General features: G+C 54.3%; 3 protein-coding genes across 3 annotated transcripts; 2 read left to right on the top strand and 1 right to left on the bottom strand.

Moving 5' to 3' along the window:
• Positions 1–823: 823 nt before the first annotated feature.
• CLUP02_17471 (carbamoyl-phosphate synthase) lies at positions 824–7,750 on the bottom strand (the record flags this gene model as incomplete). Its single annotated transcript, XM_049296381.1, has 3 exons — positions 824–880; positions 932–6,960; positions 7,015–7,750. Coding segments are annotated over 3 exons (6,822 nt in total), but the record flags the coding sequence as incomplete, so codon positions are not given.
• A 2,518-nt stretch (positions 7,751–10,268) lies between these two features.
• Positions 10,269–12,249, top strand: CLUP02_17470 (uncharacterized protein; the record flags this gene model as incomplete). The annotated part of the gene is made up of 8 exons (XM_049296380.1): positions 10,269–10,404; positions 10,538–10,619; positions 10,652–10,751; positions 10,816–10,960; positions 11,215–11,376; positions 11,568–11,745; positions 11,802–11,887; positions 11,972–12,249. 8 exons carry the CDS (start codon positions 10,269–10,271, stop codon positions 12,247–12,249), a joined length of 1,167 nt encoding a protein of 388 aa, XP_049137604.1.
• Positions 12,250–12,294: 45 nt separating this feature from the next.
• CLUP02_17469 (integral membrane channel protein) lies at positions 12,295–16,975 on the top strand (the record flags this gene model as incomplete). Its single annotated transcript, XM_049296379.1, has 6 exons — positions 12,295–12,437; positions 12,669–12,996; positions 13,281–13,578; positions 13,635–15,000; positions 15,048–15,116; positions 15,169–16,975. 6 exons carry the CDS (start codon positions 12,295–12,297, stop codon positions 16,973–16,975), a joined length of 4,011 nt encoding a protein of 1,336 aa, XP_049137603.1.
• Between the last annotated feature and the right edge of the window lie 367 nt (positions 16,976–17,342).

The raw sequence follows: 17,342 nt of genomic DNA, 5'->3' as shown, positions 1-17,342 counted from the left end.
TCATGACTTGGTAACTTTCCTCTCATGATGCTTGCATTTGGAGTGAGGGGCACCGCAAGCTGCAAAAAAACGCCCCACATTCTCGGAGCACGTTGCTGAGGGTGGACAGCCGCAGAATGTTCCACCCGTTCTTCTCTCCTGCCCACACACCTATAACGTACTACGTAGACACTCAAACACCCAGACATCGGATTGTACAGAGGTAGGCACAGCGCGCAGAACACCCACATTGCGGAGCTCAGATGCGGAGCAGGGATCAGCCCAGCACATCAGTCCTCCGATCGGACCACTTGATGACTACACATTGAGAGACGTCACATATAACAATAGAATACACACAAAACACACATAAAAACACACATACACGCAAGACACACACATAACGCAACAGACCAAACAAACGTATTTCATTCCGTACATACGACGGGTAGGGGGTATCATATCGTAAAAAATGTCATCCAGGTACGCAAGATACGCAACGTACGCAACAAACGTAGCGAACGCAACGCACTATACGCACTACCCAAAACACCTCTAAACCCAAATAAAAACATGTAATCCCTCTTACACCACGACGTCGTGATGGCGCGAGCCAAACAACGGACGTCTTGACGGCGCGCTTTCTTATACGCCAATTTTGAGGAATAGTTGCTTCCTACTTTGTGTGTGTGTCTATACTATCATCCCGATGAAAAAAAGAAAAAAGCCCGAAAACCCAAAACACCAAACTGTTCTTAAAACTTTTTTGCACGTGTGCATTTTTTGTTCTCATGTCCAAGTTCCCCGTACAATTAGGAAAGAAAGCCAAAAGAAAAATTCATCTCTATGGTGCCATAACCAACGCAAGCAAAGCCATGCGGCAGTACAGACCATATCTCATCTGTGCAACTTGTCAGCATTCTGTTCAAACCTCAAGGGTCAAGGGACTTACCTGTCTGAAGTAAGCCGCACGCTGGTCAGTGTCAACCTCGGGCGCAATCTCCTCGTTTCTCGGGAGAGGGTGCAGGATGCACATGTCTCTCTTGGCCGACTTGAGGGTGCGGTTGTCAATGCGGTACGAGTTCTTGACCTTCTCGTAGTCCTCCACCGTCGGGAATCTCTCCTTCTGAACGCGAGTGCAGTAGAGCACGTCGCTCTTGGCCAGGATCTCTGGAGTAAGCTCCTCAGACTCGCAAAGGAGCTGGCCAGACTCGACCAAGAAGTTGCGCACGTCGGTAGGCAGGGCAAGTCCCTTGGGAGAGACAAGCTGAACCTGGACACCGTAGTCGCGGAGAAGGTAGATCAGGGAGTGGACAGGGCGGCCGTAGAGCAGGTCACCAACGAAGGTGATGGTGAGACCCTGGACGGTACCGAGCTCCTCACGAATGGTGAAGAGATCAAGGAAGGCCTGAGTAGGGTGCTCCTTGCTGCCGTTGCCTCCGTTGATGACGGGAACGGGAGAGTATCTCTTAGCAATCTCCACGCTATGCTCGTCAGGGTGGCGGAGCACAACGGCGTCACCGTAGCAACCGAGGGTGCGCAGAGTGTCCTGGAGAGACTCGCCCTTCTGCACCGAGGATTGAGAGGTGGCAATGGCGACGGTGCGGCCGCCAAGTCTCTGCATCGCGGCATCGAAGGAGGCAGAAGTGCGGGTCGAAGGCTCGTAGAACAAGGTGCACAGGACCCGGCCCCGCAGAACGTTCAAGACACCCTCGCGCTGGACGCCCAGGCGCATCTGCTGAGCCACAGTGAAGAGGTGGTGAAGGTCAGCACGGGTGTACTGGCTGACAGACAGGCAGCTGTGGCTCTTCCACGACGAGGGCTGCGACAGGAGGTCCTGAAGCTTGGAGCCAACGGCGGGGTGGAGAGGGGCGGGAAGACCGAGGTCCTCGAAGCCGCTGTTGCTCTTGTTGGGCAGGTAGCCGTCGGTGGGACGAAGCTTGGTGGGCCTGGAGGTGTTGAACAGCGACGGGCGACGGTCACGAGGGCTGTCAGGGTTGGTCAAAGACTGCAGCTGAGGCTTGATCGCAGGGGACATGGGCAGAGCACCGTGAGTGGACATGTCCTTGCCAAGAGCAGGCAGAGCCAGCAGCTCGCCATCCAGGCAGACGGTCTGGTCCTGGAAGGTCACACGCTGGACCGAACCGCGCATGGTGCGGCCAGCGAAGGGAGACCAGCCGTTGGTGTTGTGGACAGCGTAGGGACGGTCAATCTCAACCTCGACGCTGGTTCCAACCTGTTCATGGAGCTCAAAGATCTCCTTGGGGTTGTCGTAGAGACGAGCCTTGATGTCGTCGACGGTCAGCTTGCCCTCAGTAACGGAAGTGAGGAGCAGGGGCAGAGCGTCGGCGATGCCAACGGAAGGATCGGCGGTCTTGCCCAGAGAGCTGGCAAGCTGGTAAGGCAAGCTGCCAATGGAGAAGACGTCGATGGTGCTTAGGTGAGCCCAGAGAGCGTTCTGGTCGGCCTTGGTGGGGAGCAGAGCACAGTCGGGGAAGTCATCCTGCGAGAGGTACAGGGAGAAGATGGACACGTCGCAGGTGACCTTCAAGCCCTTGGCCTTGCTAAGGGCAATGAGCTTGATATCGTCCTTGGTGGAGACCGAGGTGACGTGAATTCTCCGGTTGTGCAGGCTGGCCAGGAGCAGGATGGAAGCCAGGTCGGTGAGCTTGGCATCAGTGACAATGGGCTTGTGCGCAGGCCACTTGTCAAAGTGGGCAGTCACGGCAGCGACCTTGCTGATGTTTCCAGACAGGTGGTTGAAGGGGATGAAGAGAGATCCGACCTCACCGGTGACGTGGCTGATACGGTCAGAGTTGTCAGAGGTGGCAGTGACGGAGAAGTTGAAGTCGCAGAATCCACCCTGCTTGCTGCTCTGCTGGGCGACCTTCAGGCTGACAGCATCGGTGATTGAGCCATCGACGCCGACAGGCATGATGCGGACCATGCTGAAACCGGCGGAGAGCGAGGCCTTGGTAACAGCCTTGAGATCCTTGCTTCCGGCAGTAGCAATACCAGGTACAAAGGCAGCGACGTTGATCAAGCCAGGCAGAGAGATGGTGCGGTGGCTGGTCTGGAAGTCGCGGCTGCCGACCTCGAGTCCGAAGTGGCGGGCAATGGCCTCAACGAGAATCTTGGCGTTCTTGACGTTGGTGACCAGAGGAACCTGGTAGTCGACGGCCATACGTCTGGTCTGGTAACCCTTACTCATGTAGTTGGCGGGACGGCGGTACTTGTTGTTGGAAGGCAAGTTGATGTAGAGATCAATCATATTCTTGGCCAAGTGCTGCGTAAGGGAGAACTCGGAACGCTGGTCCTCCTGCTCGTTGGCAAGGACTTCCAGGTACTGAACGGGAATGTTGTGCTCCTGGAGGAAGTCGGCAGTACCGGCGGTAGCGAACAGCTTGTAGCCGAGGCGGGCAAGCTTGTCGATGGCGGGCAGCATCTCCTTTTTGTCCTTGTAGGAACCGATGGACAGAAGGATGTTGGCCTTGGGGATCTTGAATCCGGTGGACATCAAAGCCTTGAGGTAGGCTTCGTACTTGTCGACACCGAAGCAAGCAACTTCACCGGTGGAAGCCATCTCGACACCCAAGACGGGGTCTGCGCCGGAAAGACGGGAGAAACTGAACTGGGGAACCTTGACACCGACGCAGTTGGGGGCGATATCGGTAGCAGGGTAGGCCTCGAATGGCTTGCCAGTGATGGCCTTGGTGGCCATCTCAATCATGTCGACACCCATGACCTTGGAAACGAAGGGGAACGATCGAGAAGCACGAACGTTGCACTCGATGACCTTGATGTCGTTGTCCTTGGCGATGAACTGAATGTTGAAAGGGCCAGTGACGTTCAGAGCAGCACCAATCTTGCGAGTTGCCTCCTCGATTCTGGCAATGGTCTCGGGCTCCAAGTCCTGAGGGGGCAGGATGAGAGTGGCGTCACCAGAGTGAACACCGGCATTCTCGACGTGCTCAGAGATGAAGTGGCCAATGACAACACCGTCCTTGGCAACAGCATCCATCTCGATTTCCTTGGCGTTCTCAATGTACTTGGTAATAACGACAGGGTGCTCGCGGGAAACCTCAGCAGCCTGGGCCAAGTAGTTCTCGAGATCCTGCTCGGAGTAGACAGTGTTCATCGCAGCACCCGAGAGGACGTAAGAAGGTCGCACCAACACGGGGTAGGAGACGGCGTTGCAGAACTTCTTGGCCTCGTCGAAGCTGGTCAACTCCTTCCAGGTGGGCTGATCAACACCAATGGTGTCCAGCATACGAGAGAACTTGTAGCGGTTCTCGGCGTTATCAATCATCTCAGGAGAGGTACCAAGAATTTTGATGCCAGCGCGGTGGAGCGGCAGAGCAATGTTGTTGGGGGTCTGTCCACCCATAGCACCGAGGACACCACCAGCGCCTTCCAGCTGGTAGATATCAAGGATGGACTCCAAGCTGATGTTCTCGAAGTAGAGCTTGTCGGCCTCGTCGTAGTCGGTACTGACAGTCTCCGGGTTGTAGTTGACCATAATAGTCTTGAAGCCATCCTGGCGCAGGGTGCGAATAGCGCGAACAGAGCACCAATCGAACTCGACGGAAGAGCCAATGCGGTAGACACCAGATCCCAAGACCATGATGCCGTGGTCATCAAAGGACACATCACTCTCGGTCGCATTGTAGGTCAGGTAGAGGTAGTTGGTGTGAGCAGGGAACTCAGCAGCAACGGTATCGATTTGCTTGACAAACGGCATGATGCTGGCCTCCTGTCTCAGAGACCGCACGGCGATCTCGTTGGAGCTCCAGAACTTGGCGAGCTGACGATCAGAGAAACCGAGTCTCTTGGCCTGAAGGAGAATGGCAGGGGACTTGGAGATGTCGCTGGTGGTGTAGTTGGTCATGTTCTTGGCGAAGTCGCTCAAGCCCTTGAGCTTGTTCAGGAACCACTTGTCGATCTTGGTAAGCTCCCAGATCTTGTCGACGGTGTAGCCAGAGTGCATAGCGTTGGCAATGGCGAACAGACGCTGGTCGGAGGGAGTCTGCAGCTCGTCATCGATAGACATCAAAGCCTCGGTCTCGTTAAAGCCCAGGTTGTGGAAATCGATGGCACGAATTGCCTTCTGGATGGCTTCCTCAAAGCTCCTGCCGATGCTCATGACTTCACCAACACTCTTCATGGAGGAACCAAGCTGAGTGGAGACGCGGGTGAACTTCTTCAAGTCCCAGCGGGGCATCTTGACAACAACGTAATCCAGGGAAGGCTCGAAGCAGGCGCAGGTGGACTTGGTGACGCTGTTGGCAATGTCCTTCAGGGGAATACCAAGACCAAGCTTGGCGGCGATGAAAGCCAAGGGGTATCCGGTAGCCTTGGAAGCAAGGGCAGAGGATCTCGATAATCTGGCGTTGACTTCGATAATGCAGTACTCCCTAGAGAAGGGGTTCAGGGCATACTGAATGTTGCACTCTCCGACGACGCCCAAGTGGCGAATGACGTTGACAGCGGTAGTGCGGAGCATGTTGTAGTCCTCATCAGACAAGGTCTGGGAGGGAGCGACAACAATGGAATCACCGGTGTGAATACCAAGGGGATCGAAGTTCTCCATGTTGCACACAGTGATACAGTTATCCTGAGCATCACGAACGACCTCGTACTCGATCTCCTTCCAGCCCTTCATACTGCGCTCGATAAGCACTTGGGGACTGGCGGCGAAGGCCTTGTTGCAGAGATCCATGAGCTCGGCCTCGTTGTTGGCGAAACCACTGCCGAGACCTCCAAGAGCGTAGGCGGCTCTGACAATGACGGGGAAGCCAATGTCCTTGACACAAGACATGGCCTCGTCAATGTTGCTTGCAGAAGCAGACTTGGCGCACTTCTCGCCAATGGAGTCCATGCTGCGAGCAAAGAGCTCACGATCCTCGGTGGTGATGATGGTATCAATGGGGGTACCAAGGACCTGGACACCGAGCTCCTCGAACTCGTCCTTCAACTGGATACCGACTGACAGAGCAGTCTGTCCACCAAAGGTAACGTAAATGGCATCGGGTCTCTCGTACTGGATGACCTTGCGGACGAACTCTGCGTTGACGGGAAGGAAGTACACCTTGTCGGCAAGACCCTTGGAGGTCTGAATCGTCGCAATGTTGGGGTTGATGAGAACGGTGTAGATACCCTCCTCCTTGAGAGCCTTGATGGCCTGGGAGCCAGAGTAGTCGAACTCTCCGGCCTGTCCAATACTGAGACCACCACTGCCCAGAATGAGGACCTTGCGGGGGTGGACGCGGGGGTGAAGACGCTCGTTCTCCTCGATGGTGCCACCGGGGAACTTGACCGGAGCGTTGAGCGCCTTGGGGTCGGCGGCGCACTCCTCAATGGTGCTAATGAAGACATCAAAGAGGTACTCGGTATCGCGAGGACCGGGTGTGCTCTCGGGATGGAACTGCACACTGAAGTAAGGCTTGGACAGATGGGCAATACCCTCGTTGCTGCCGTCGTTGGCATTGACGAAGAGCTCCCTCCAGTCGGCTGTCAGTGACTTTGAGTCGACAGCGAAACCGTGGTTCTGGGAGGTGATGTGGCACTTTCCGGAGATCATGCTCGTGCAGGGAATGTTGTGACCTCTGTTGCCGAACTTCATCTTCTCGGTGCTGGCACCGGAGGCACGGGCGAGCAGCTGGTGTCCCAGGCAAATACCAAAGACGGGAGTCTTGGTCTTGTCCATGGCAGCCTGGATGTTCTTGACGGTCTTTTCCAGCATGGCCGGGTCACCGGGACCATTGGAGAGGAAGAGACCATCGTACTCTTCGCCGGCCTGCTTGACCAAATCGTGGTCCCAGGGGCAGACCAGGACTTCGACACCGCGCTTGAGGAAGCACCTCAGCTGGTTGTACTTCATACCAACGTCCAAGCACAGGACGCGGATAGGTCGGCCGGAGGGGTGCTTCTTTACGGCAACGCTCGAAGGAGGCTTGTACAACTTGGGAGCCTTGATTGATACTAGAATGCAGAGTAAGCAAAAGCCGAATCAAGAGAATTGTTGGCAGAACTAACCCTCAGCTACGAGGTTCTTCTCGTTGGGGTTTACCCAGTCAACGGCCTGGAAGTCCTCAATGGAGAAGGACGCGACACCATTGACGTGACCGTTGGCGGTGCCGTTGGTCAGGTTCTTCTTTTGCAACAACAAGCGGCCGAGGGTGCTGCCCTGTGACCTCAGGTACTTTGTGAGTTGTCTGGTGTCAACGCCGTAGATGGCGGGGACGCCCTGCTCCTTGAGCCAGGTGCCAAGTGATGACTCTGCCAAGAAGTGGGAATAGTCCTCGCCCGAGTAGGAGTGGGCGACGAGACCGGCGATGTGAATCTGGGACGACTCGAAGTGAGCGGGCAGGTCGCCCAGGAGCTCGTCAATGGTCTCCCGCGAAGGAACACCATAGTTGCCAACCAGAGGGAAGGTGATAACCAGGATCTGGCCACGGTACGAGGGGTCTGTCACCGACTCCGGATACCCCACCATTCCGGTCTGGAAAACGAGCTCTCCGGCGATGCTCTTCTGGGCACCGAAGCTGTAACCCTGGTAGACGGTGCCATCGGGCAGCTCCAGAGCCATGAGGCCCTCGTCATCGGAGCCGACAATGCGGGCCGCAGCCGGGGGGTAGACGGTGGGCGACATTTTCGGTTGTGGGAGGAGGAGTTTCTTCTGGGTGATGCGGGGCACAGAGAAAATTGACGGGTGAAGAAACTCTCGGAGGGAAGAGGGTCTAAAGCAACAACGATGTGAAAGAAAGAAGTGCTAGAGAAAGTGACAGCAGCGAGCTCGTCAAAAGAGTCTCGTAGGTTGGTTCTGGAGCTCCCCAGCGATCATCTGCCACGATAGATCTTCGGGAAGTTATGCGAGTTTCTAGACAACCATTGTCGGAGAAAGAAAAAAGGAAAAAGAGAGAAGGAGGAAGAGAAGAGCCAAACAGCAGGACCCAAAGACTTTTACCTTGCTCTGACAGTGAGAAAAAAAAATTCATCTGGTTACCCCCCTCCTCCATGCTCAGGGCCTTCCCTCGCTGGGGGAGGAATTTAAGAGTGGATTGACCAATGATACAGGCAAAATCCCTGGACGGTGGAGTCCCGGCTACGTTGACACAGATCTGCAACTGAAAAATTACGGCTTGTGCTTCACCGAAATCGCAGGCGGTCAGTTATCAAAGGTCTAGCGCTATCTACCAAGTGGGCAGAAAGTGGGCAGAAAGTGGCAGAAAATGGCGGTAGGTTTGGGTCATTGCCGCTTCTAGCCATAGGGCGGGGGAATTAGCCCCGCGTCACCAGCACCAAAATTCACCAATGCCACCAACAGCCCGCCCGGATGGCTGAGGTTGCAGAATTTTGTCGGTCTTGTCCCTGCAGAAATTTCTTTCCTCACCTCAAATTCACCTAGCTTGAGTGGCCAGTGGTGAAGAACCTAAAGCTGTGAGAAAACGGTGGCTGGCCACGAGTGGACCGGCCGCTTGTGAATCACTTCCAAAATTGGCCGAGTCCACGATTGGAATGGACCAGGCTACTTGCAATAGTATGTCCCCCAAATAACCTTGCAAATCGATACCTTGCGATCGATGTGGTGATTTATTTCGAGGGCGTACCTAGGGCCTTGGGCTTACAAGCGTTTGGTAGCCGTGGCTCTTTTGAAGCATTGATGTGTGTGCTGGCTTGTAAGCTTATTGCGTAATCACTTCCATGTTACTACGTACTAAATATGAGTGGAAAATCCGATTTTGACCTGCGCACACCGGCCAAGGTGAGAACAGCTCTCACCTGTTTTCACCTGGCCATCGCCGATGCCGGTGCTGAGTTTTTGGCGGGGCATTCCTCTCGATTTGGGGTAGGTATGGGCAGCTGGGGCAACAACCCACTCCCCGGACTGGAAAATGCTTCGGATTCATCGAGACCTCGCAATGTCTAAATACTTTGCTTACCAAATAGTTTCACTCTGAGTAATCACACCTTAGTTCTATGCTTGAAAATTGGCCATGAGAAAATCCAGACTGGCAATGGCCACTGGTAGAGTATTACGCATATATATCTCGCCTCGATGAGTAAATAAGCCGTCGCGACAAAAAAAAAATAACACGGTGGGGTTTAAACCCATGCTTTGCGTTTTACACGGCGCCAATTCGAGTCCAGCCCCTCATCAAATACCATTTTTGGAGCATCTTTGGAGAAACTCTCGGCACCTTGGATTAAGGAACGGACAATGCGGATGACTTGACGTACTTGCACGTGCCATACTTATGTCTTATACTGGTTGATCGGAATGTGATATTCTCACTAAGTAGTTGAAATAAACGGCAACTGAGTGTTGTAGCGTGAGTAGGCAGGTCAAGTGACGGAAGATGACATTCCATTGGACGCTTCTAATGGACCCCACGGATCTCACCCAGCCCATCATCTCTGACAGGGCGGCTCCCCTGTAAGCAGGACAGCTTACTAGCTGTACTACGTACGAATAAGCAGGACAACTTACTACGCAGTAGCTGTAAGCATGACAGCTTACTAGTCTCGGAAGAGCCTGGAGCATGAATGCTTGGCTAAGCCAGTTGGGATTTAAGAGGTCGAAAGGAGCCAAAAAAAAAATGGGAGCAAGAACACAGGCCGGCAAGGTGGAGGCTTGACTCGTGAGGCTTGTACAATGCGAGGGAATTTGCGAAGTTTGCTGTTGCCGGGCCTGCAGATTTGCGCTGCGGTGTGGTCAATTGGTGGAACGCATAGAGTTCACGATGCTGGCCTGGGTATGGCGGCCTCTACCCTGCAATATCTATTCGAGATCTGAATCGACATAAATCGCCGATGGCCGTGTTGGTCTCAATGTAACCTGGCATGACGGGCGTCTGCTGAGATTCCGTGCATGGCTTGGACGAGTTGATGAGAAGCACACCAACCATCTCATTCTCTCCAGAAGGATTTCGGCAACCTTGTGTAAGTGCGGGCTGTGTGAAGGTATCGTTGAGTCTTGTCACGCGTACTATGTTCTTGAGCCAAATGTTTTGTGCGCCTGCCTCAACTTCAACTCAAGTAGCTGTGCCTCTGATCGCTCTCGGGAACCAAAACAGCGCAAACGGGAAGCACTCCCTTCCCGTTCTTTGAGGGCGGGATTGCCACCACAAGAAGAAAAAAGGATTGGAGGAGTAGCATGGAGTAGAAACGACAATGGTGTGGAAGCAGGGGCCCGTCGAGAGCAAAATCCCGGCGGTGTCCCCCAAATGCAGCGTCGCACCCTGGGCCAGAACAGGTGCCATCTGTGCATCCGTGTGTGTGGGATGCCAATGGCGGTGACGGCCCCCGTAGGCCAATCAAGCGAGGGAATGGCTCGAGGTGTGCTGCTGATCCTGTGGGGGGCTGAATTCTTGGAGCTGGAGGATGCAACTCAAGCTTCACTGTTGCGACTCTGGGGCTCTCGAGGTGAGGTTTGCTTCACTGGTTGCTGACCGACTCGCCCTGTTTCTCCTGCGAACTGTGCTAGTTTTCAGGCTAGCGGTGGAGAGACATGTCGCGTTGGTTTTGTGACTGTCTTGAACTGAGGATGCCGAGTGAGGCGTTGTGATTCAATTTTGGAAAGCAACGGAGGAGAACCGCGAATCGACCCATGACAAGGGCCCAGCCGCCCAGGCCAGTCAGTATCCAAGCATCGTGTGTCACGCATGTCAAGTGACGATGCGCGGCCGCGGATGCAGCCTATCTGCCAGGTCGAATTTTTGAAATTGGTCCTCGCATTGCATGGCAGCTTCGGCAACTCTTGGGTCTGCTTGGTACGTCTTTTGCTTCGATCCCCTTCTCATTCTCGCCCTTTGGCTGCCGAGTGTAATTACTTAGCCTGCCGGTTGTTGTAGAGATGACCATAAAGGATACTGGGAGAAAAAGGAGGCTACGGATATTGATCCGGACGACGTCGGGGAGGAAGCCGCAGATACAGTCGTGGATGCAGAGGCACGAGAGGCAGACGCAGGCACCTGTACCTGTGTGTCTGGCGGTCGAATGTCTCTTGTCTGACAGAGCGGGACGGGGACGGGTGTCTGAGTGCGTCGGGTCTTCGGAGTGTTTGGCGCTTGTGTGTCGGGGTCTCCTTCTTTTTCGTCCTAACAAAGTCATGCGGTTGCATGTCTCGCCCGATTTTCATCTGATGTCGTCGTCGTCGTCGTCGTCTTCGGTCTTTACTTTTCTCGTGTATGTGCGTGCCTTTGCAGAAATGTGGCTTAACTGACATGTTATTAGCATGCATGTGCAGTGTATTACAGAGTATGCCGGTATGGTATGGACACGGATACTGGGGGTTTTTGATTCGGAGACTCGGCAGTATGTATCCCTTTTCCCCCTTGCCCTTTGTTGTTTTGATAGCAAAACACGCCTGGCTGCACCAAAGGCAATTAGTAGTTGGTAAGTTGATGCGACGGGAGTCTTGCAAAAGACCTGCAAAGACTCGGGCGGTCTACGTACTCGTGCTAGGGAGGTAGTCTGGCGTTAAAACGTCTAGGCTGGACGATGGATCGGCTTTCAGGGTAGCAAACGAATGTCGACACAGACATGGAGCTCCCCCGGGCCTTTTTTTTGATTGTGTCATTTCGCAGAGCGGACTGGCCCCGGTGCGTACCCAGTTGCGGTGCTGCGGCGATGCGTGAATGTGGACGTGGGCATCATGAAGTTCCGGGGTGTATGTGCTAGGATGAGGGAGCACTTGCAGCCGCAGGCTCAGGAAGCTTCCATTGGATTTGGGTCCTGCCTCCAGTTTTCCCACTCCGGTCTCCAGTGCTCTTTCCAATTGACCACTGACCAGAAAGCTCTTGCAAGTTGAGGTGAAGCAGGAAGCAACAAGTCAAGCAGCAGGCAGAGGCAGGCAGAGGTGGGCGCATCTTGCCTGACGCACTTTCCGTTGTGGCGCATTGGCAGCGTTGGAACCCCCCACTTTTTAGAGGCCAACTTCCCACGCCCAGGGATCTTGCGCTAGCCCATTCCTGACTCTCGAGCGGCCCAGGCGTGCCAGGCGAGAAGCTCTGGATCTTGGATGCCCCGTTTACTCACTCCATCACTGCCACTTTTGTTCACTTCCATTTGATCCTTGGAACTCGGAAGGGCAAGCCCAGCCTGCCACGATGCGAGCGAGAACCACGACATTTCGCGACGCTGCATCTCTACTCGCCCCAGTGGCGCGCCGCGTTTCCTTTCCTTGATCCTCAGCTGCGCACTTTACACACGTACGGCATACTTCCATGTGTGTGCTCATGTTCGGTTGTTGGTAAGGAAGTTGGTTAGGCTGTGTGGACAAGACATCGGATGGTGGGTGGTAAACGGTCTTGAATGGCTAAAACCCAGACTCCTTATCGCAGTCTCTCCCCTCTGTCGCTATCGTCACCGGTTATGATTTCCTCGTTGCAAGAGGTCATCGATGCAGGCCATCTTGCTTCGAGGTGCTTCGCTTCTGGCCTGCATTTGCAGCTGGGGTGCATACCTACGTACATACGGAGTACTATGTACGGTTACGTCCCATACCTTAGCGATTCAAAGTATACATGCATACGGATACTTGGAAATATATACATACCTAGACAGGAGGTGAACATCATCCCATACATAGATCCATACCTTACTCGGAACGGATACCTTACGGGCATCCTGTTACTCGCCTGTTCCTTGCCTTCCCGTCCCCTACCGGCGTCGACTGCCTCATGCAGTATCACTCGCCTTTTAGCACTCTACCTGTCCGACTACGCTAAAAATCGCATCGTCCTCGTCAGAATCTCGATCCGCGCTCCACGCGCCTGTTGCTTGCCCGTGTCTCTTCCTAACACTCGCCCACGTCCCTTTTGCTCTCTTTACTTTCCAAGGATCAGTGTCTTTGCTCCTTGTCACTTGGTCTTACTGTACATCCCTCTTCCTGGTCTAGAAGAAAGGCTCTTGGCCAGCTTCCCCACAAAACAGTGCATCGATTTCTTCGTCTCGACCACGGGGAACCCTACTGGCCTACCAACCTGTCTGTCCAGCACTTTCTTATTTACCATTGTGCTCGGCCAGTCTATTCCGACCTGACTTCACTTCCTATTTCCTACCCTCCTCGCCGTGCTTTGGCCTGGTGTTGCTCCTAACGACTTCTTTTTTTCTCGCTCTCTTACGTATTCCTCGAGGATTACCGCAAACCGACTCGAAACGAACTCCTGTGTTTACGCGAAAACGAACCCCCCACCCCTTCTCCTTCCCGCGCACTCTCGAATCGTCTCCTACCCTTCCTCTATGGCGCCGTAGGACACGATAGCATAAGGCGGCGGGCTGCATCTCATCCCCACTAGACAATGTTTTCCTCTCTGCTTCGACCCAAGCAGAACAATCGCAGCCGTCGCGTCGACCGATTTCACGATAGGCAATCCCCTTCCCCTGGCCCTGCCTATCGCCACTACGTTGGCGAACCACCACGACGCGCAACCGGAGACTTCACTGAGGCCGAAGATGACGACGAAGAGGAGGAGGACGAGGACGAGGAGGACGACGGCCTAGGCCAGTCAGGGGACGACCACGACAACGTCGACGACGAAGATCGCATCCAGCGCTCCTTGCCTGTCCTTCCTCTCTTCTCAGAGACATATCTCGGTACAAGACAACCAGAGGCCCTGCATGGGCTACCCCTATAAACTCATGACCTCAAGCTGACCGCAAACCTACAGATTCCTTACCCATCTATAGCATTACCCACGCGATTCGCATCATTGTTCAGACCCGTACCGAAACGACGTTATCATGGGACCAAATACGCTCCCCCCAAGTCTCCCAGTTCCTGGTCAAGCCTATGCAACAGCAAATCAGGACTCAGCAGTTTAACCGCGCCACCCTATACTGCCTCATGGCCAACTGCCTGCAGTTCAATAAGGAGGCCCAGATGTACCCAGGGAATGCTGGAAACAGCTCTACCAGGGCTCTGGTTTGCGAATTGTTGGCTCTGAAGCTCCTGAAAGAGTACAACACCCGTGAGCTGATCGACGCTCTATCCTACGATTTTTACCCCCTTCAGGGCCTCCCTGGCGCACAGCCAGCAAATGCACCGAAATCGGACCCAAGGACCAAGGCTCGCCTTACCGCGGCCCGGACCTCGACACTCGAGGTTGCTATTCGTGCTTCTGCCAAGCACTTCCTCGCACACCCTCTGGTGGTGCAGCAGTTGGAGGCTATCTGGAACGGTGCCATCAGCTTTTACTCATCTGCAGACAGCTTGCACAGAGAACCCCCTTCTTCGCCTGGTGGTCAGGGCAAGCCCGATTCAAGAACGCCGCTGCTTGGCGGCAACAGCCAAAAGGAGGGCCAGCAGCCATCAGTACCGGGAAGAAGGAGTGTGGTTCTCTATGATCCTCGCCAGGCGTCCCTCTTCAAGCTCTCACGACTTCGCGTACCGCGCTATAGGTTCTTTCTCTCGACGCTGTCACTTCTCGTTCTCATCGCCCTGTTTCTTGCTGTCTTGGCCCAACGTGCAGCGCGGATCAGCTCGCTGGAGTTGATATTCTGGTTTTGGAGTGCCGGTTTCATGCTGGATGAGCTTGTTGGGTTCAACGAACAGGGGTTCTCGCTTTACATCATGAGCTTTTGGAACGCTTTCGATTTGGGAATCCTCCTCTTGTTGATCGTCTACTACTTCATGCGTGTCTATGGGGTCTTCCTCGTGGACGCAAAGCACTGGAATGACTCTGCCTACGACGTTCTCGCGGCGAATGCCATCTTGTTGCTGCCCCGCATCTTCAGCGTGCTGGACCATTACCAGTACTTCTCACAGCTGCTGATTGCGTTCCGCTTGATGGCCGTTGACCTTGTGGCCGTCACTGTCTTGATTCTCATCTCGTGCAGCGGCTTCTTTGTCTTCTTCACTCTGGCCGACGGTAATAACAATGCTGCTGACATCGCCTTCCGGATCTTCCAGCTCCTCATGGGCTTTACCCCGGCTGCTTGGGAACTGTGGCCAGGGTATAACTGGCTCGAAAGGGGCCTCATGGGCTTCTTCCTCATCATGTGTCACTTCGTCATTGTGTAAGTCAAGTCTGTCTCTAGCTACGGGCTGTATCTAACAAAGCCAGCACAATTCTCATTACGGTCTTGACCAACTCATTCATGAAGATTGCCTCGAATGCTAAAGAAGAGCATCAGTGAGTAATCAGACACGCCTCATTGAAAAAAATAGCTTCTAACAAAATCCAGGTTCCTCTTTGCAATCAACACTATCTCCATGGTCAAGAACGACGCGCTCTTTTCCTACGTTGCGCCAGGAAACATCTTCGCGTGGCTGTTGATGCCTTTGCGTTACTGCATGCCACTCAAGCATTTCGTCAAACTGAACAGAACAATCATCAAGGTCACGCACTTCCCTCTTCTGTTCTTCATTTTCCTGTACGAAAAGTACTGGCTCGCCCCGTCAATGTACGAGCCGACGGATCTTGTCGAAAATCACCACCACCACGGCCGGGATCGGACAATTTCCTTTGCAGACCCGGCAAGTCGATCTGCTCTTTTCAGCCCCAACGTGCGCGTTCGCGAAGAATCCATCACTGGCTATCAGAAGGATCATGCCTTGGAGGAGGTCTTCCGGCGAGGTCCTGGCCTTGCGACTTTGCGAAACCAAAGGCGGAACGAGAGAAAGAAGACCCAGCATGCGGTCCGAAACTGGATGGATCGTAATGACGAGGAGGAACCCTCCCCTTATCTCCAGCTTTCCCAGTGGCCGACCCTGGAGAACGGAAGCACAAGTGCTCGGCCAGATTGGCATAGAAGGCTCAGCCTCTCTAGAGAGCTGCGGACACAGAGATCTCGTCAGATATCAGATGTCAGATCTGCGGCTAGCGACCCAGCAGAGTTCGTCTCACAGCCTGCCATCGGTTCCTTCTTCCGGAATGTTGTCGCAGCGGCTAAAGCCAAGGAGGAGGAGAATCAACAAACGGATGCAGACGGCGACGATGAACTCGTTACGAATGATGAGGAAGAGGAGGAAGATATCGCAACGAACGCTGGCGACAGCCGTCGGGGACCCGTCATACACCAAACGTCGATTGACGATTACTTCAATACGACGCCCAGGACGAAGGGGTTTGTACCACCTCCGGCATCTTCATCATTGGGATCAAGTGGTAGGCCCTCCGTATCGGTTACTCCTCGATCTGCGCGTCGCATGCCACACAGCCGGACAATGTCAACAAACACGATTTTGTACGCACCGCAGGAGTTGCGTCGGCCGCCCAGCTCATCCTCTCATTCTTCGCCCGAGCCACCGCCTACGCGTGCGCGTGTGCAGAATGGTCGCCCTACAGTAGTTGAACCGGCTACGGCTGGTGGCCATCGTTCCCCTCGCCGGCAAACATATGTCACCAACACGCGGCCAAGACCTATCATGCCACCAAGGGATGCAGTACAAACGGCGCCGAACCGAGCAGCTCTCACGGGTATTGATCAGCGCTTACAGCGCCCGAACCCCCTTAGAAGGTTGTCTTCGGTTGACATGAGCATTCTGTCCGAAAACATCGTTCCTGATGACCCAACGGGAGGCATGCCTTCAAGCTTCCAAACACAGATGGCCATGGCTATGATGAAGGACGCACGACTAGGCGGTGCGGGACGAGGCCAGGATGCCGGTGACAGCAACCGGATGAGCAAGCTTGTCCTGGCGCGCATGAAGACCTTGGAAGAGAGTTTCGCAGACGTCGCGAGGGAGCTGCGCGGGCTGAAGACGACGTCCAACTCGACGGCGCCTACCACTCGCCGCAACTCATCGGGCGAGGAGCTGCAAAAGGTTGCAGGGCTGACAAGCTCCGAAATCGCAAGACAGAAAGAGGGAGGCGGCGATAGACCAAAGATGGTGAGAAGAACGACGGGCAAACGCCCGGCCAGCCGTAAGAGCAATTTGGGCCCCTTGGACAAGCCAAAGGGCAAGGGAAAGGAGCCGGCACACTCATCAGGCGACGAGTCTGACAGCGAGGGTCCGGGTATGGGACCGACGAAGCGAAGCTCAATGTAAAAAGGGGAGGGGAGTCGCGGTTTGAAAAATTTCTTGCTGGGCATTTTCCGGCGCGCTATACCAAGGTCATGGTTGGTGATTACCGGCATCCGCATCGCTGGGGCGTTTGGAACCAAGAGAGACGATTTTTGTTTTCCTCCCTCTGGAGGTTAGTTGTATTTGTGCATTATTGTTTCCCCTGCCTTTCTTGTTTCTGTGTTATTTCTTGTCTTTTTTCCGAGGCATGCCGCATATACATCGTTAGCTGGCTGCGATTGCATTTGGACATGTGGATGGAGTAATGATTGTGGAATTTTTGGTCTGTTATTTTGATAGATCTGGTTCTGGATTGGATCTGAGTGCCGCCATCCCACTACAGATCATCCAA

The sequence above is a fragment of the Colletotrichum lupini genome, chromosome 10 (assembly GCF_023278565.1).
Source record: "Colletotrichum lupini chromosome 10, complete sequence".
Taxonomy (NCBI): domain Eukaryota; kingdom Fungi; phylum Ascomycota; class Sordariomycetes; order Glomerellales; family Glomerellaceae; genus Colletotrichum; species Colletotrichum lupini.
Note: the sequence above shows the minus strand (reverse complement) of the source record. Positions and strands in the feature narration are given on the sequence as shown.